The 21,290-nt window shown below is 40.8% G+C and overlaps 1 protein-coding gene across 3 annotated transcripts in view; it reads left to right on the top strand.

Moving 5' to 3' along the window:
• The window catches only part of LOC126299597 (exocyst complex component 1), a 267,483-nt gene that overhangs the window by 179,121 nt on the left and 67,072 nt on the right, over positions 1-21,290 (top strand). For all 3 annotated transcript variants that reach the window (XM_049991619.1, XM_049991618.1, XM_049991620.1), the window contains one exon: positions 2,979-3,221. In XM_049991619.1, coding sequence (XP_049847576.1) covers positions 2,979-3,221 — 243 coding nt within the window. The remainder of the gene's footprint in view (positions 1-2,978; positions 3,222-21,290) is intronic.

The following is a 21,290-nucleotide window of genomic DNA, read 5'->3' as shown; positions in this document are numbered from 1 at the left end:
GACAGTTAAAAGAAACCGTTGCGGTGAAATACTCTCTACGATTTATAATTTCCTACAGTGTCATGGCGCTGCGGTAAGCGCTCGGGTTCGTAATCCGAAGGTCGCCGGATCGAATCTCGCGCCATGCAACCCTTTTTTTTTTTTTTTTTTTTTTTTTTTTTTTTGTAATATATATATCGTGGGGTCTCTACTCTAATTCGAACGTTTGACTTACACTATACGTATTTGTTTCGGAATATCGTTTCTACATCTTCCGTTAACTACAAGTGTAAACATTATGAAGACAATTAATAACATTTGTGAAATACAACTTTGTTTGCGGAAAACATAATCATGTTCGAAGTCGCCAGTTTTTCCACAACAAACGACTTTCAACTTATTATATGCATAATTGTTGCAACTGATTGCCGGGAAATATATATATATATATATATATGAATTACAAAAAACAAATACTAAAAAAAAAGTTGCATGGCGCGAGATTCGATCTGGCAACCTTCGGATTATGAACCCGAGCGCTTACTGCTGCGCCACGACACTGTAGGAAATTATAAATCGTTGAGAGTATTACACCACAACGGTTTCTTTTAACTGTCAATTTTCTCAACAATGGCTGAGAAGTGCATCTTGGTGCTGTGCCACATTACACCTCTGGCCATGAGCTTTTACTATGTGCAGTACGAATCGAATCCGAATTTCACAATTGGCAGCCTCCTCTTGTCAGTGGACATCAAGTCGCAGTATTGGCATGCAAATACCAACCTTCATTGCTAATGAACAGCAGTCAGCATGGTCCCTGAACCAGGTGCCTTCTGCAGAGGCCTATACACAGCAACATTTGCTGAACGGTCGTTGAGGACCACTGTTAGTAGCCCCTTGGTTCATCTTGGCAGTTAGTTCCTCAATAGCTGCACATCTATTCATTTGTACACATCTCCACAGCTGTTGTTCATCTCTGTTATCTGTGGCATGTGGTGTACTACAGTTGCCTCGGTACCGGTTTTGGATAGCACCATTTTGTCATACACAGTATACTTTAGCCATGGCAGCATGCGAACAGTTTACAAAATTAACCATTTCGGAAATGCTTCCACCCTTAGTCCGAAAGCCAATGATCATGCCCTTTTGGTCAGCAGAGAAATCATTTCGTTCCTGCATTACAACAGCGGCTGCACTATTTCTTACACCCCCCCCCCCCCCCCCAAGATGTTTTGTCTACCCTACACTGCTAGTCTTGCCATCTGCCATCTGTGAGTGGTTATTGCATATTGATGTTTAACATAGGAGCCACGTGGGGTAGCTGCATTGTCTAGGGCGCCTTGTCGCGTTTCGCGCGGCTCCCCCCGTTGGAGATCAGAGTCCTCCCCCAGGTGTGTGTGTGTGTGTGTGTGTGTGTGTGTGTGTTGCCCTTAGCATAAGTTAGGTTAAGTAATGTGTAAGCCTAGGGACCAATGACATCAGCAGTTTGATCCTAGAGGAACTTCCCATAAATTTTCATATTTAACATGAGTGGTGGTCACATTAATGTGACCATGTAACTTCAGTTTTCACTAACATTCAATCTTACAGATCACTATTTGAATTACACTATGTGATCCAAAGTATCCAGACACCCCCAAAAACAGCGTTTTTCAGATTAGGTGCATTGTGCTGTCACCTACTGCCAGATACTCCATATCAAGTGCACTGTTTCTGATGTGATAGTGAAATGGAAATGTGAAGGGATACATACAGCACAAAAGCATACAGACCGACCTCGTCTGTTGACGGACAGAGACCGCCGACAGTGGAAGAGGGTTGTAATGTGTAATAGGCAGACATCTATCCAGGCCATCACACAGGAATTCTATACTGCATCAGGATCCACTGCAAGTACTGTGAAAGTTATGCGGGAGATGAGAAAACTTGGATTTCATGGTCAAGCAGCTACTCATAAGGCACACATCACGTCGGTGAATGCCAAATGCCGCCTCGCTTGGTGTAAGGAGTGTAAAAATTGGACGATTTAACAGTGGACAAATGTTGTGTGGAGTGATGAATCACGGTACACAATGTGGCGATCCAGTGGCATGGTGTGGGTATGGTGAATGCCTGGTGAATGTCATCTGCCAGTGTGTGTAGTGCCAACAGTAAAATTCTGAGGCGGTGGTGTTATGGTGTGGTCGTGTTTTTTCTTGGAGGGAGCTTGCACCCCTTGTTGTTTTGCATGGCACTATCACAGCACAGGCGTACATTGATGTTTTAAGCGCCTTCTTTCTTCCCACTGTTGAAGAGCTATGCGGCGATGGTGGTTGCGTCTTTCAACACGATCGAGCACCTGTTCATAATGCACTGCCTGTGGTGGAGTGGTTACATGACAATAACATCCCTGTAATGGACTGGCCTGTACAGAGTCCTGACCTGAATACTATAGAACACCTTTAGGATGTTTTGGAACACCGTCTTTGAGCCAGGCGTCACCGACCGACATCAGTACCTCTCCTGAGTGCAGCACTCTGTGAAGAATAGGCTGTCATTCCCCAAGAAATCTTCCCGCACCTGATTGAATGTATGCCTGCGCGAGTGGAAGCTGTCATCAAGGCTAAGGGTGGGCCAACCTGTATTGACTTCCAACATTACAAATGGAGGGCGCCACAAACTTGTAAGGCATTTTCAGCCAGGTATCTGGATACTTTTGATCACATAGTGTATAAATGCAGAATTTTCATGTATTTGACAGTGTTGCAGTTTATATGAATATAGTAAAATGATTATTTCTCTTGAGTCTGAGGACATGCGACATATCCTAAATATGTACCTAAAGATTCAGAAGGGAGAGTATTTGATCTGTTGGTGGCAATATGCGATTTTAAGATACTGTCTTTATATGCTTGATGTTGTGTGTGAGAGCAATTATTGATTTTCAAGATTGATTTATTTTTTACTATCTAATCTCAGAGTTTTTATGTTTCTATCCTGATATAGTAAATATGTTTCAGACTCAACTTGATCTGCCTCATAAGCACCAGTCATCTTTGGTGGATGCTGACTTAACAAGTCCTCAGGGCCTGCAGAATGCAATAGCAGCAGGCAAGGCTCTGCTGGCAGCAATGAATGCAGAAATTCATCCGGCCCTTGTCCGCCTCGCTTCTGTTCAAGAACAGAGGAAGAGGTTTGAAAAATGGAAAGCAAAATTTTCACAGACATTGTCAAGACATTTCAACAATCTTTTTATACACCTGGTATGACTTTGTTGTATGTCGGTCTCTTGATATTTCATTATGTTATTAAGTTACCTATAGGGGTTGGACAAAAATATGAAAATACCACAGGAAATGCATGCTTGAACTAAAATTCAGATACTAGCTAACTCTGCTGGCTGTGCTGTTGTACGAGAACACGAACTACTCGTGTGCAACATCAATTATCACTTGCGGTCAGAACTGTGTTTTGTGTAGTTGTGAGTGCATTATGTCTGAGTTAAGTAATTCAAATATGGGCAACTTGTAGGTGATTGTATGGTGGGTACTTCTGTAAACATGAGAACTGAAATGTTTGGTGTTTCAGGAGACATTGTATCGAAGGTTCATATTGCATACGAGGACCATTCGGCATCAGTTCAATGCAGCACTCAACACGATCCATTCAGATTTCTTTCAAATTTGGTGCATTAAAATGATCCAGATAAGAGATTGAAAACTACCCCTTTGCAGAGGTACATGATGTTCGTGAAGAAAGTTACAGGTCTGCGAAGTTCAGAAATTTTGTGAAATTAATATGCATCTATCTCAACATAAGTGACTATAATTCTGGTTCTAATCCTGATACAGCAATGAAACTTGTGTCTGAAAAATCTAATAAGTGGGGCTTTACGCTGATATCCAATATGGTGGATTTCTAAGAATTTACACGTTCAAGGTCATTGCCATTAACCTTTGAATATCTTCAAACACACCACCTTCAATTTTTTGTAAAAAAATTATATTGTATGACTTCAGTATTCTACTATAAACATGGTAAATATGAAGATGGTACGCCAAGGGCATTAATCTGAAAAATTTATTTTCTGTGCGTCACTACACTAACAAAATGAGGTGAGAGCTACGTATCCGTTTTTTGTTTTTCTTTTTTTTTTCACAACAGCACACAATAGCAATCATTATCATTCTGGAAAATTGGTGAGCGTTTGTTGCAGTGAAAAGACAATCAGAGAGACTTTTATTTCTACCAATCATCATTAGCTTGTTTCATGGGTGTGGCTTTTTTACTCCAACTGCAGTATACATGTGCTATGAACTTGTATTTAATAGTAGTTTGTAAAAAAAAAAAATAGATTTCAAGTCAAAACTGAATTGTTGCAGTCCATGTAAAGTATGAAAACATGCAAGGTATAGAAGACTTTGAGGAATATTCCTGAGTGGGTTATAAAAACAAGTGCCTTAATGTATTACTGGGTAGAAATAGAAAGCAAATATCCCAGAACCTATCAACCCCTGCAGGTGTTGCCTCATCTGTGCTGGGTACCTCCAGACAAGATGTTAAGTAAAAAGGAAATAGCATCAGATCTGGCACTGGAATGTATAAATACTAGGCTTCAGTATTTAGGTAAATATCCTGTGAAGAAAAAAAGGCATCAGCATGAGAAAATGTAACCAAAGCAAAAACTGAGAAAGGTTGGCTCAGTGGCACAACTGGGAAAAGAAGAGTGTGGAAAAAATGGAGGAAGGGAAATCATAACCCAGTTGGAAGATAAGTTTCACAATACAGACTGTATGTGTGTCAAAATACAAAGTTTGAAAGTACTTCAAAAGAGCTGGAGTATAATTTTCTGCTTCAGTTTACATGGTACAAAGAGCAAAGCAATTAGTTGCAGAACACAGTATATTAGTGACACTAAATACAAAGACACTGTGTGAAAGAAACCATTCAACATGTATGTGATTTTTACTGTGATGATAACATGAGCCATGTGATGCCAGGACAAAAAGCCATGCCTGGAAAAGAAAATGGAATCAGTGTACATAAGCATAAGCTGCTAGTGTTATACAATCTTAAGGAATTATACAACTCTCAAAAATACATACCCAGGTGTAAATATTGGATTCTGAAAATTTTGTGAGCTGTGGCCAAAGCACTGTGTTCTTGCCTGTGCCAGTGGGAACCTTGCTGTACTTATCTGATTGAAGGGCGTAAATTGAAATCTAACAGTGTGAAGAACACACATTACTATCATAAAAGCACTGTGTAGCATTTGTTACATGCACTCCTCCACTTCCATCATATTTCTTAGGTGAATGTCCTTATTGTCCAAGTTTGACAAGACTGATTATCTTCCTGAACTGTTTGTAATGAACTGCACTGACAAAATGACATGTAAGTGTGGGCTAACAACAGGCAGTGTAGTTTTACAGACTGTAACAAAATCAATAGACAATTTCATTGAAGTGTTTGCATCAAGTTTACAAAAGTTCCTACCACACTCATCATCCAGCAGCAGTCACATATCTTTAAAATCAATAAAGAACAACTCAAAGTAAATGAATATCCCATTGTTTGTGATTTTGCACAGAATTTTTCCTTCACTATTCAGGATGAAGTATAGGGATTTCACTGGAATAATTCACAGCTTACAACTCACCCCTTTGTAGCTTACTTATAAGACACAAATACTAACAAAATATACCATGTGTCATATGTTGAAATATCTGACTGCCTTCAACATGATACTGTGTTTATGTATTCTTTTCAGCACAATTTGATCAATTTCTTAAAATGTCACTTTCCAACTCGTAAGCACACAGATGGAAGTCCTGCACAATACAAAAACAGAAGGACTTTAATGAAACTGTCCCATCATCAGAAAGATTTTAACACTACATCAGAATGGCATTTTTTGCTACAGCATGTGGTAAAGGACTTGATAGGGTTGCAGGGATGCTAAAAAAGTGAGTTAAGCTTGCCATCCTCAAGCAACCTCATGAAATTTTGACATTGTGACATTTGGTTCAGTGGTGCAAAGGAAATATTCTTTCATATGTTTTTAACTATATGCCGGCTTACTTGTGTGATTTTTCTATTTTTTTATTTTTTTTTATTTATGAGTTTGGTTAACTATGGACCGCATGCAATTTAAGACATATGGTGTTTCTTTTTCTTACTTTTTTCCCAGTACTTCTTCATTTTCTCTCCACACACTCATCTCTGATCACTTGTCCACTCTCTCTCCGTGGTCAAGGTTTTGGCTTATCTTCTTTGTAGCTTGCACTCTCTATCAGTAGCCTGAAGCGATTCCTGTCATGTATTATTTCTTCTGTAACGCCTATTTTGTTTACATCTTTCTTCAGTGCTTCTATACTTCCTACAGTTTTCTTCAGTTTGTTAACATAATTAAAAATTTGCTTTGTAACCCATGTTTCTTCCATTCTTTTTAAATGTCCATACAATTTTAGCCATCTCTTCCTCATTGTATCTGTAATTTTTTTCTGTATTTCTATATAAATCTTCATGTCTCCTTCTAATCCAGATATTTTCATTGTTTTTCTCAGGACCTAGAATTTTTCTTAATATTTTCCTCTTTTTTTCTAGTTCCCTTAGTTTGCCTTTCTTATTCCATGTTAGGCACTCTGATCCACATGATATTTGTGTCCTAATAACTGAATTATAATGTCGAATCTTCGCTTAGATGGATGCTGATTTCTTATTGTAGTAGTTTTGTCTTAATTTGTATGCAAATTCTAGCTTCTTTATTCTTTCCTTTTTGTTGCGTTATGCAGCATGTTGGCTTGGATCCATTCACCGTGGTATTTTAATTTATCGACTCTTTTAATTTTTCCATACTTTGTTTTCATAAATTTTTCTCTATTGTGTCTGTGTTCTATACACTCAGTTTTTTTCATAAGATATTTGTAGCCCAGCCTTTTTAGCAATCTTGTGTAATAGATCAGGCATAACATTTGTGTCTGTTCAGTTTTCAGTTGTCGGTGCTATATCATCTGCAAAGGCTAAACATGTTACTTCAGATTTGTTTTGTCCTCGACCCATGTTTATACCTTTTGTGTATCTGTTTTCTAATGTATTTTCCCAGTGTTTTTAATATTTTATCTAAAACCTGGTTAAAGAGAATCGGTGACAGTATATCTCCTTGTTGAAGTCCTGTTTTGATTTTGAATAGTTCAGAAATTTTGCCGTGAAACTGAATCCTTGATGTTGTATCCATGAGCATTTGTTCAACAAGTCTTCTGGTATTTTCATCTGTCCCTGAGTCATGAAATATCTGAAATAGTGTTTGTTTGCCAACTGAGTCATAGGCCATCTTGAAGTCTATGAAAGTCACTACTATGTTTTTATTTTGTATAGCTCTCACTCTCAAAATCATTTTTAAATTAAGAATCTCTTCTGCACATGATATACCTTTCCTAAATCCTGCTTGGTACTTTCCTATGTTAAAACGTACTTGTTCCTCTATTCTATTTAGAAGTGCTTTAGACAATTATGTTACTGGTAACAAGGAGATGCCCTCTAATTGTTGGTGTTTGTTTTATCTCCTTTTTTGGGGACAGGCTGGATCAGTGGTTTTCTTCCAGCCACTAGGTAAGATTCATTTTGTCCAAATGTATTTAGTTACATTGTGAATTTTCTGCCATGTGGATAAGCCCCCTACTTCGCACATTTCTGCTATTATCCCATCCTCTCCTGGTGCCTTATTATTCTTCATCAACTTGATAATCTTTTCTTCCATTGTAGGTGGCTCCAATGGTGGATTTTCATGTTGTGGTTTTTGAAACTAAAATCTGTCAATAGGCTCTTCACAATTTAATAGATTTTCAAAATATTCAGCTAAAAGTTGGCAGTTCTCTTTATTGCTTAAAACCTTATTTCCATTTTTATCTTTAAAATGCGAACGTAGTGACTGGAGTCATGTTAAAACTTCTTCTCTTATAGGAGTCCCTAATGTTGTTCCTTTTAGAGTGTATATCCATTTTTTCTAGTCTGTCTTTGTGATATTTTCTTTTTACTGATCTGATGATTTTTGCTGTTTTTTTCCTTTCATCTTTAAACTTTTCCCAATATTCACATTTCTTATTACTGTTCCATTTTTTCCATACCTTTAGTCGATTGTCAGTTGCTTCATCACATCTCATTCCACCATCTGGGTCGTGGTATTCTTCATGATTATCCCATTTCTTTAACTGACACTGTCTTTGTTTCTTTAATTTTTTTCCCAATGTCCCATTTTTCACGTGTTTAACGTGTCACAGAATTTATCCCAATTTTGTGTCAGGAATTTACGGTTTGCTCTTGGAAACCTTCTTTTTTTTCCCCCGATTGAAACTTGGTCTTTATTTCTCTTGGATAATGATCTGAGTCTGTGTTTAGGGCCATCCTCACTGTGGCATCCAAGATTTCTTTCTGGTTATGAGTAGTTATTGCCACATGGTCTATTTGATAATCACCTTGATTTGGATTAGGTGATACCCATATTTTGTTCCTATTTGCAAGTTTTCCTGAAAAATGTTGTCATTAATTTTAGGTTAAATTGTTTACAAAAGTCAATGAGTCTTTCCCCATTTCTGTTTGTTCTTTCATGTGCTGAGTAGTCTCCAACAAATGATTTAAATTTTCTTTCTTTACCAACTTGTGCATCAAAATCTCCCACTAAAATTTTGGTATGTTCTTTTGGTAGTTCGTAAGTTTTGTATTCTAGCATTTCCCAAAAATCTTCCACTTCTTCACTGTTCATTCTACTATGTGGATTTACAGGTGAATGTGCATTTATAATGGTATAACATGTACTGCCCGACTTAAGTCAGAAATGAGATTCATTCTGATGGTGAGCTAAAGTTAGTTATTGATTCAGTAAGTTGCTGTTTGAACATAAATACTGTCCCTACATATTCATATTATTGGAATTTGTAATGACTGGTTTTCCTTTGTAAATTCTGTATCCACCTGACTCATTTAAATTTTCATCCAGATATCTTGTTTCTTGAAGTGCTAATATATTATGTTATGTTTATTGAGGGTGTCAGGTATTTTAGTTTTCCAACTTTCATTAGTCTGTTGATGTTCAGAGTGCCCAGTAGGTGTTTTTTCTTGGGTCTTATCTTTGAAGAAGTTCTGACTCTTCCTTATGTGATGTTCTAGGCTCTCCACAATCCAAAGGCCTAGTTGCACCACCATGACTGGTGATTGAAGATTGGTTACTTCCTGGAATATTTTTCCTTTTGAAATTTTTTACCATCGTGCCTTAGATTAAAGTTTAGTTTGGGGAAAGATGGGTGAACCTTTCCATGATTAACTTTCAAGTATTTAACTTAGAATTATAAATGAGGCCATCACTAACATGTGGTAGAGGCACCTTTTGTAGCCACTCACTGTGGGAACAAACACTGTAGTCTTGTGCTTTTGTATAAAAGCCTGCCTCTTTTGCCAGTTCTGCCGTTCTGATAATTTTCCTCTCTTCCTTCGTTGCCATTGAAGTCTTCAATGTCATCATGGCAAGGAATGCTTACAAGGTGCTGTCACATGGGCCAAGTGAACCAGTTTTTTTTAACAATGTGTTACTCCTCCTCCTCCTCCTCCTCCTCTCCTTTTTCCTCAGGGCTTGGAACTGGCTTTGTTGGAGTTTTCATTTTGTAATAGCTATTAACTAAGCATTAGTGAAAACATCGACTTAATCTGCTACTTTTTTCACCAAAGGCATAAACCTCTGCAAATTGGTAGTTTTCCATCTCTCATCTGGATCATTGCACCAAATTTGAAAGAAATCTGGGATGATCAGGTTGAAAACATTTATCTGTGCTGAATTTATATGGAATCACCCACAGGGAAAGCAGTAAACATATGCTAAATCACAGTGACCATGACAGACCGTCATTGAAGAGGACTGTAACAAAATATAAGAGGACAACAGCTGCAAAAGTCACTGCAGAACTGAATGTCACACTCACAAACCCCGACAGCACCAAAACAATATGAAAGGACCTCCATATGCAGGGAACTGCAGAGCAAGCTGGAATTCCAAAACCACTCGTCAGTGATGCAAATTTTTGTAACAGGAAAATGTGGTGTGGACCTCATAAAACCTGAGCTATGGAGCAATGGAAGAAAGACATTTGGTAGGATGAATCTTGTTTCACATTGTTTCCAACTTCTGATGTAGTTTACATTCCAAGAGTGAAACATGGTGTGGGTTCGATGATGCTTTGGGCAGCCATACTGTAATATTTGATGGGTTCCATAGTTGTCCAGCAAGGTTGTGTTAGTGCTAAGTGTTATATGAGCATTTTGACTGATCAGCTCCATCCCAACAAACTGTCAGGTCTGTGATACCCAGTGATTTATTTCATTACAAAGATTGAGAAATGAACTATTAAGCAGGTAGTCAAAATGTTTTGGCTCATCAGTGTAGGTAGGTAATTTTATGGATTCCCTGCAGGACAAATAGGATGTGATAGCACCTATCAGAATTTGAGCAGCAAGGTTAATTGCAGGATTTCAAGTAATCTTAGAATGCCCTTTGTTTCTTAGTGGAAATGTGAATGCATGTCAGCAGTTACAATCAGATTGGCAATGTTACAAAAGTTTAAGTACAGTCAATCTACAGAATGCTTCACACCATACAGATCCATAAGAAGTAGGATTTATAGCATTACTAATGAGGAGATCATAGCTTGAATGCTTGAGTAATATTTATCATTCCACACCAGCTTCAAGAGTGAGAGTTAATCAGAAGGTTCCCTGAAAACAAAAAAAGTGCTATTGGTGAATGTTAGTAAAGAAAACAGATGCTGTCACTACTGTACTCAGAGAGGTAACCAAGTAAATGCTGCAGTACTTATACAATGTCTTGTCCACAGACAGGCAGTATCAGGTAGATAACTGATTGAGGACTGATGAGTTTTGAATCTGACAATCTAATAAATTTTCCATGATTTTTCTTGCCCAGTTTTTGCGAAGAGGATATTACACCTCAGACCTTGAAAGTGTGAAAGAACTGCATTTCATAAAGCGGAAATAGTAGCATCCCTCAGATTGACTATGTACGAAAGACCCTAAAGTGATTGACCAACAGCTCTTTTACATTGATCTGAAAAACCCACAGTCTTATATTGTTTCCAGACTTAGTTAAATTGGTATCACTGCACACAAAATAAACCTAGCAGATTAGGTCAGTGGTTAAGATACCGAAATCTCATTTGGGAGCATTACTATTCAAATCCTTGTCAAGCCATCCAATTTATGTTACATGGTGATCTCTAGCAAATGCCAAAATGGTTCAAAGAGGCAACCAGTTTTCTTCTCCACCCATAACCCTAGCCATTCTTGCTCTCTATCTGTAATGATTTTGTCATCAACAAGATGTTAAACCATAATCTTTCCTCACACACATTAACCTGAAATGATCCAGGGGACTTTCCTAATCAAGCAAAATCTTATTAGATTATTTTTCTGCTGAGAAGAAGCCAACAATATCACTTAGTGGCAAATAATCATGTGACTTTTACACAAAAAAAAGGTTTTCTATAACATGTCCCGATTATCATTCCTTGGAGAACAGTGACTGGCTATGGAGTTGTGTACTACAGGGAAGCATTTTAAGTCTCATTTTGCTTGCTGTTGCAGTTAACATTACAACATCCATGATGTGAACTGTATTTCAGTAATCATCATTTGTAGATTTTTCATATGTGTTCCCATCCTATAGTAGCACAAATATTGATTATCAGTTATATCTAAAGATTGAGGCTGGTATTATAACAAGTTACAATTTTTCTGTTGAAGATCTGTATGTGTAATTTTAATAACATTAATCATTGAAATAATGCTTTTAATTTGCTTGAATTGCTTCCAAAAGGAACCACCATTAATTTCGGAAACTGACTAGAATTTCTGATCCTTGTCTTTCATGATCAACTGACATAGGCTTCTTACGAAGAAGACATAAATGCACAATGCTTGGTAACCAGAACTATTGCCAAATGCTTTAGTGACAGGATGTGGGGTGAAGGCTAGTCCTGTGCAAGACCTTTATATATTAGGAGCTTGGGTCTGGCTTACTGTATGTGGATGATATTGCATTTTTAATGTGGCAGAAACTTTGTAGCACTGTCCACAAAAAAGTCAACTGATTTGCTACAGGAACTTACAGCAGAACTAGATCCCCCACCCAAAATTCAGTCTCTGTATCAAGGATCGTGAGGCAGTCATTGCAAACCGATGACAACTTCTTATGGTATGTTAAAGTTTGCAAAAACTGGTCACTTCCTCAACACGCCATCACCACTATTGTTGTTATGTGATCTGATGAGTGCAACTTTTGATGAGCTTCAGTGTAAAGTAAGGAATATGCTGATGAGTTTGGTGTATTATTTCTCGATAAACTGAAATAGTTCCAGAACAAGTACCTTTCCTTGGATTCTTGTGTCGTCCACAATATTTTCAGCAAGCCTTTTTATGAAGTATTTCAGTACTATTTTGCAGTAAATATACACTGTATATATATTAATGGCTCCAAACAGTGGGGTATAATATATACTGCACCACCCTTTTCCATTGTGATATCAGGAGTCCCCTTACCATGAAAATTCTCAGTTTATTAATCAGAGTTACAGGCAGTAATGGTAAAATGTTGTTCATCTGCTCTGAATCCCTTGGTCCATTGCAAGAACTTAAGTTTTCTAGAGGTAGAGCTTTTGTGTCATTTCAACTGGCTTCTCAGATTTGCTCCAGTCGAAAGTGGGAGAATTTCAGAATAGTATTACTATTATAGTAGTATTACTCTCCAGAATAATATTACTAAAAGAATTCTGCTGCTCATTATATGTTCTCAGTAAGTTAGTATGTATATTGTCAGCTAATTCTTCATTACCAAAAACCATTGTAGACCTAAAAGGTATTCACAAATTAATAATGCTACAACAGTAAATATTTTATAAACAGTGTAAATACATAATATACCTTATTATGAAAAGTATAATTTGCTACTCACCATAGAGTGGAGATGTTGAGTTGCACAACAAAAAGACTGCTAGGCAAGTAAGCTTTTGGCGAAAAGTCTCTTTTCTGAATTAGACACACGCACACGCACACACACACACACACACACACACACACACACACTTATATATATTCATGCAGACACAATTCATACACACATGACCACTGTGTCTGACTGCCAAGGTCAGACTGCATGCAGCAACAGATCATGATGAGAGAGTCAATCTGGGTGGTGGAGGTAAAGAGGAGGCTGGGGCAGGGAGGGGAGGATAGCAGGGTAGGAGTGGAGGGTGGTAAAGTGCTCCTTGTGGGAGCATACAGGGACGAGGAGGGGAGATGGTAGGGCAGCTAGGTACTCGTACAGTCGGGATGTTAGACAGAAGACAGGTGGGACTTGATGAGGGAGTGGAGAAGGAGAGAAGTGAAAAGACTGTGGGTGCACAGGTGAAATAGAAGGCTGTTTATTGCCAGAGTGGGAACAGTGAAGGGGATAGGTGGGTGAGGCCAGGAAGGTTATGGGAATGTAGGATATGTTTCTGGGACAGTTCTCACCTGAGCAGTTCAGAAGAGTTGGTGTTGGTAGGAACGATCCAGATGGCACAAGCTGTGAAGCAGTCATTGAAATTAAGAACGTTGTGTTAGGCAGCATGCTCAGCAACTGGGTGTTCCAGCTGTTTCTTGGCCACAGTTCGTTGGTACCCATGGATGCAGATAGACAGCTTGTGGGTTGTCATACCCACATAGAATGTAGCACAATGGTTGCAGCTTAGTTTGTAGATCACATGACTGGACTGGAGTAGGTGGTGGTCGAAGGATGTATGGGACAGGTCATGCACCTAGATCTATTACAGGGATATAACACATGATGCAAGGGTTCGGGAGTAAGGGTTGAGTACAAATAGACAAGGATATTTGAGCAAGTTCAGTGGTCAGTGGAATACTGCTGTTGGAGGGGTGGGAAGGATAGGTCGTAGAACATTTCACATTTTAGAGCACAATGAAAGGTGGTTGAAACCCTGGTGGAGGATGTGATTCAGTTTCTCAAGTCCTGATGGAACTGAGTCACGAGTGGAATGCTCCTCTGTGGCTAGATGAGAAGTCTTTGGGGGTAGTGAGTGTCTAGAAAGATAAGACATAGGAGATCTGTATCTGTACAAGGTTGGGAGGGTAATAACCATCTGTGAAGGCCTCAGTTAGACTCTTAGTATATTTCGAGAGGGGCTGTTTGTCACTATGGATGCAATGGCCACAGATGGCTAGGCTGTATGGAAGAGACTTCTTGGTATGGAATGGGTGGCAGCTGTTGAAGTGGAGGTATTGCTGGTGGTTGGCAGGCTTGATATGGACAGAAGTACTGATGTAACCATCTTTGAGGTGGACATCAACATCGAGGAATGTGGCTTGCTTGTTTGAGGAGAACCAAGTGGAGCATATGGGGGAGAAGCTGTTGAGGTTCTGGAGGAATGTGGACAGGGTGTCCTCACCCTCAATCCAGATCACAAAGATGTCATCAGTGAATCTGAACCAGGTGAGGAGTTTGGTATTGTAGATGGTTAAGAAGGATTCCTCGAGATGGCCAATGAATATGTTGAATATGTTAGCATAGGATGTAGCCATGTGGTTGCAATATACTGTACCTCAGATTTGTTTTTAGGTGATGTCTTCAAAGGAGAAGTAATTGTGCATTAGGATATAGTTGCACATGGTGAGCAGGAAGGAGGTTGTCGGTTTGGAATCCATCAGGCATTGAGAAAGGTAAAGTTCAATAGTGCCAAGCCATGGGCATTAGGGATGTTAATGTAAAAGGTGTTGGCATCAATAATGATGAGCAGGACAGCATGTGGTAAAGGAACAGGAACTCTGGAGAGTAGGCGGAGGAAATTGTTGTTGTCTATCATATAGGAGGGAAGTTTGTAGATAATATCAAATTATCTATTTCCAGCTGCAATCTCTCCCTTCGCCAATCACATCAATCTGTTCAGATTCCACTAGTCCTTAACCCTCACCAACATAGCCCTGCAGAACCATGTAAATCAGCCCCAAACCACTTTGCAATACCTCCTCTTAATAATAATAATAATAATAATAATAATAATAATAATAATAATTCTAATTCTAACCCGTTCACATCCTACCCTTGCCTTGGACTGCCACTATCCACCATGTCTACACTATCTACATCTACATCCATACTCTGCAAGCCACCTGACGGTGGGTGGTGGAGGGTACCCTGAGTACCTCTATCGGTTCTCCCTTCTATTCCAGTCTCGTATTGTTCGTGGAAAGAAGGATTGTCTGTATGGTTCTGTGTGGGCTCTAATCTCTCTTACTTTATCCTCATGTTCTCTCCCGAGATATAAGTAGGAGGGAGCAATATACTGCTTGACTCTTCGGTGAAGGTATGTTCTCGAAACTTTACCAAAAGCCCGTACCGAGCTACTGAGCGTCTCTCCTGCAGAGTCTTCCACTGGAGTTTATCTATCATCTCCGTAACGCTTTCGTGATTACTAAATGATCCTGTAACGAAGTGCGCTGCTCTCCGTTGGATCTTCTCTCTCTCTTCTATTAACCCTATCTGGTGCGGATCCCACCCTGCTGAGCAGTATTCAAGCAGTGGGCGAACAAGCGTACTGTAACCTACTTCCTTTGTTTTCGGATTGCATTTTCTTAGGATTCTTCCAATGAATCTCAGTCTGGCATCTGCTTTACCGACAACTTTATATGATCATTCCATTTTAAATCACTCCTAATGCGTACTCCCAGATAATTTATGGAATTAACTGCTTCCAGTTGCTGACCTGCTATTTTGTAGTTAAATGATAAGGGATCTATCTTTCTATGTATTCGCAGCACATTACACTTGTCTACATTGAGATTCAATTGCCATTCCGTGCACCATGCGTCAATTCGCTGCAGATCCTCCTGCATTTCAGTACAATTTTCCATTGTTGCAACCTCTCGATACACCACAGCATCATCTGCAAAAAGCCTCAGTGAACTTCCGATGTCATCCACCAGGTCATTTATGTATATTGTGAATAGCAACAGTCCTATGACACTCCCCTGCGGCACACCTGAAATCACTCTTACTTCGGAAGACTTCTCTCCATTGAGAATGACATGCTGTGTTCTGTTATCTAGGAACTCCTCAATCCAATCACACAATTGGTCTGATAGTCCATATGCTCTTACTTTGTTCATTAAACGACTGTGGGGAACTGTGTCAAACGCCTTGCGGAAGTCAAGAAACATGGCATCTACCTGTGAACCCATGTCTATGGCCCTCTGAGTCTCGTGGACGAATAGCGTGAGCTGGGTTTCACACGACCGTCTTTTTCTAAACCCATGCTGATTCCTACAGAGTAGATTTCTAGTCTCCAGAAAAGACATTATACTCAAACATAATACGTGTTCCAAAATTCTACAACTGATCGACGTTAGAGATATAGGTCTATAGTTCTGCACATCTGTTCGACGCCCCTTCTTGAAACTGGGGATGACCTGTGCCCTTTTCCAATCCTTTGGAACGCTTCGCTCTTCTAGAGACCTACGGTACACCGCTGCAAGAAGGGGGGCAAGTTCCTTCGCGTACTCTGTGTAAAATCGAACTGGTATCCCATCAGGACCAGCGGCCTTTCCTCTTTTGAGCGATTTTAATTGTTTCTCTATCCCTCTGTCGTCTATTTCGATATCTACCATTTTGTCAACTGTGCGACAATCTAGAGAAGGAAGTACAGTGCAGTCTTCCTCTGTGAAACAGCTTTGTAAGAAGACATTTAGCATTTCGGCCTTTAGTCTGTCATCCTCTGTTTCAGTACCATTTTGGTCACAGAGTGTCTGGACATTTTGCTTTGATCCACCTACCGCTTTGACATAGGACCAAAATTTCTTAGGATTTTCTGCCAAGTCAGTACATAGAACTTTACTTTCGAATTCATTGAACACCTCTCACATAGCCCTCCTTACACTACATTTCAATTCGCGTAATTTTTGTTTGTCTGCAAGGCTTTGGCTATGTTTATGTTTGCTGTGAAGTTCCCTTTGCTTCCGCAGCAGTTTTCTAACTCGGTTGTTGTACCATGGTGGCTCTTTTCCATCTCTTACGATCTTGCTTGGCACATACTCATCTAACGCATATTGTACGATGGTTTTGAACGTTGTCCACTGATCCTCAACACTATCTGTACTTGAGACAAACCTTTTATGTTGAGCCATCAGGTACTTTGTAATCTGCTTTTTGTCACTTTTGCTAAACAGAAAAATCTTCCTACCTTTTGTAATATTTCTATTTATGACTGAAATCATCGATGCAGTAACCGCTTTATGATTGCTGATTCCCTGTTCTGCATTAACTGTTTCAAATAGTTCGGGTCTGTTTGTCACCAGAAGGTCTAATATGTTATCACCACGAGTCGGTTCTCTGTTTAACTGCTCAAGGTAGTTTTCAGATAAAGCACTTAAAAATATTTCACTGGATTCTTTGTCCCTGCCACCCGTTATGAACGTTTGAGTCTCCCAGTCTATATTCGGCAAATTAAAATCTCCACCCAGAACTATAACATGGTGGGGAAATCTACTCAAAATATTTTCCAAATTATTCTTCAGGTGCTGAGCCACAACAGCTGCTGAGCCCGGGGGCCTATAGAGACATCCAATTACAATGTCTGAGCCTGCTTTAACCGTGACCTTCACTCAAATCATTTCACAATTCGGATCTCCGTCAATTTCCTTCGATACTATTGCACTTCTTATCGCTATAAACACGCCTCCCCCTTCACTGTCCAGCCTGTCTCTGCGGTATACATTCCAATTTGAGTTTAGGATTTCATTACTGTTTACGTCTGGTTTCAGCCAACTTTCTGTCCCTAGTACTATATGGGTGTTGTGACCGTTTATTAATGAGAGCAGTTCTGGGACCTTTCTATAGACGCTCCTGCGATTTACTATTAGCACATTAATATTGTTATTCCCTGTTGCATTTTGCCTACTCCTACCTTGCCGCGTCTCAGGAGGCGTCTTGTTGGGCCTAGGGAGGAAATTCTCTAACCTAAAAAACCCCCATGTGCACTGCACACGTACTCCGCTACCCTTGTAGCCGCTTCCGGTGTGTACTGCACGCCTGACCTATCCAGGGGGACCCTACATTTCTCCACCCGATAGCGGAGGTCGAGAAATTTGCACCCCAGCTCTCCGCAGAATCGTCTGAGCCTCTGGTTTAAGCCTTCCACTTGGCTCCAAACCAGAGGACCGCGATCGGTTCTGGGAACAATACCACCCCGCGAGCGAGGCTTTCCGCCTTCACCAATTCCGCCAACCGCCTGTACGGACTGAGGATGACCTCTGAACCCACACGGCAGGAGTCATTGGTGCCGACATGAGCAACAATTTGCAGACAGGTGCACCCAGTGCTCTCTGTCGCCACCGGTAGGGCCTCCTCCACATCTCGGATGAGACCCCCCGGCAAGCAGACAGAGTGAACACTGGCCTTTTTCCCTGACCTTTCCGCTATTTCCCTAAGGGGCTCCATCACCCGCCTAACGTTGGAGCTCTCAATAACTAACAAACCCCTCCCCCCATGTGCCTGCTCGGACCTTGCTGAAGGAGCAGCCACATGTCCACTCACAGGCAGAGCGGGCGACGCCACACGGCCAGCCTCCACATTTACCCTCCGCCTCGTGTGCCGTTAACGCTGCTGAACCCACCACTCCCCTTGGGGAGAGGGTGGCCCAACCGCGCCCGGTACCTGCGAAGATGTCTCGACAGCAGGGACAGTGGGTGAAGCATGTAACACCTGGGGTGTACCTTGCGACGCACCAGACTCCCCACTGCCGCTACACTCAGAGGCAGCAGCCTGAAGACGGCTGACCGCGTCCATCAACACATTCGGCTGTTCGCGAACAGCGGCCAGCTCCTCCTTCATCCGTACACAGCAGTCACACATCCTATCCATCCTAAGGAATCAATTTACTGAAGAGAGTTAATCAACTTTTAACTAGACTGCTGATTCACTAAAGGCAGCTGATTATTGACTAAACTGTGATTGCTAGCCACTTCTTGTAGAAAACAATGAAAATAGCACTACCTGTCTCTGACCTGTATCGAAAACAAACACTAGCACTACTAGCACTACTGGCACTATGGCTGACTAAAGGGACTCTTTCTGACTGTATTCAAAACAAACACGAAATCTATGGAACACTATTAATAGCACTCGACAATTAAAGCTTCCTAAAAGCAAAAACACACGGAAGAAGTGACAAGTAAGAAAAACACAGTTAATACTTAAATTAACGTAGCTCACTGCACAGCAGACGTGAAGCAGACGGCGGTTAGGACGACACCAGTATCCGAGCCCCCCCACATATCCCCTCATAGCTGACTAACCCTGCCTCGCAGACGTATTACATTTCCCCCACCCTCAAAAAATCCATCCCACCACCATACAGAATCCAAAACCTAAACAGACTCAAAACACAGTCATTAACCTTTCCTCCAGAAGCCTTAGTCCTACAGAAGTGTCAGTTCTTTCCAAAGGCCTTACCTTTTGCCCCACTCCAAAATTCAATCAAGTTGGACTTGTTAAAGACCTTCTCTCCTTCTCCCATTTCCTACTGTGGAAACACTTGTTCACCATCAACCATACCAATCAGACTCAACCAGAGCCCAATGTTGAACCCTGCCTGACTCAGTCCACTCCTCCATCCAACCATGATCCACACCCACTGCCCCTAGGTCTCCCCCTTTTAACTTTTCAGAATTTCTTAACCGCAAACCTTGTCTCACCATAATTCCCCAAATCCTTCAACATGCAAGGTAACTTTACTTCCACAGAAAGAAGTGCAATCCACTAACTAAAAACTGAGCCCACCCTTATAATCCTACCTGCTGACAAAGCTCTGCCACTATGGTTTTCAACCACAACAGTTGCCTGCTGGAAGGACTCCACCAGCTGTCAGATTCATCTATATAGAAACCCTGCCACACTAACACCATTCCAGATATCCAGCAGGATCTCCAGCCTCTTCTCAAATCCTGAGGCCCTCCCAGACCCTCTACTGTGCCGCCACTGAGACAACCTCTGGTCTCGTAGACCAGCAGCTTCAGCCTATTATCCACAACCTACCCTCCTATATAAAAGATACCAACCATTTTCTCCACTGACTCTCCACAGTTCCTGTTCCTCTACCACATGGTGCCCTGATCATCATTATTGATGACACCTCCTTTTACATTAAAATCCCTAATACCCATGGCCTTTTCACTATTGAACATTACCTTTCCCAATGCCTGGCGGATTCCAAACCTACAACCTCATTCCTGCTCATCATGACAAACTATATACTAATGCACAATTACTTCTCCTTTGAAGGCATCACCTAATAACAAATCTGAGGTATAGTAATTTGCACCCACATGGCTACGTTCTATGCTAACCTATTCATGGGCCATCTTGAGAAATCCTTCCTGACCATTTAGAATCCCAAATCCCTCACCTGATTCAGATTCACTGATGACATCTTTGTGATCTGGACGAGGGTGGCAGGGTGTCCACATTCCTCCAGAACCTCAACAGCTTCTCCACCATATGCTCCACTTGGTTCTCCTCAAACCAGCAAACCACCATCCTCGATGTTGACATTCTCCTCTGTCCATATCAAACCTACCAACCACCAGCAATACCTCCACTTCAACAGGGGCCATCCATTCCATACCAAGAAGTCCCTTCCATACAGCCTAACCATCCGTGGCCGTTGCATCCGTAGTGACAAGCAGCCACTCTCGAAAGATGCCAAGAGTCTAACTGAGGCCTTCACAGACAGTAATTATCCTCCCAATATTGTACAGAAACAGTCCTCCCGTGTCTTACCTTTCCAGCTATCTCCCACCTCCCAAATTCCCACTGTATGGTCACAGAGCAGCATTCCCCTTGTGACTTGGTACCACCCAGCACTGAAGCAACTGAATCACATTCTCCACTGTGGTTCTGATTAACTCTCATTGTGCCCTGAAATGAGATATGTTCTATGACTTATCGTTCCCACCCCTCCAACAGCAGTATTCTGCTGCCCGCTTAACCTACACTATATGCTTGTCCATCCCTATTCAACCCTTACTCCCAAACCCCTGGCTCATGGTTCATATTGCTGTAATAGACCAAAATGCAAGATGTGCCCCATATACCCTTCCACCACCACCTACTCCAGTTTGGTCCCAAGCATCACCTATCCCAACAAAGGCAGGGCTACCTGTGAAACCATTCATGTGATCTACAAGCTAAGCTGCAGCTACTGTGCTTCATGCTACATCGCTAT

This window comes from Schistocerca gregaria, chromosome X (genome assembly GCF_023897955.1).
Source record: "Schistocerca gregaria isolate iqSchGreg1 chromosome X, iqSchGreg1.2, whole genome shotgun sequence".
Classification (NCBI taxonomy): Eukaryota; Metazoa; Arthropoda; class Insecta; order Orthoptera; family Acrididae; genus Schistocerca; species Schistocerca gregaria.
Note: the sequence above shows the minus strand (reverse complement) of the source record. Positions and strands in the feature narration are given on the sequence as shown.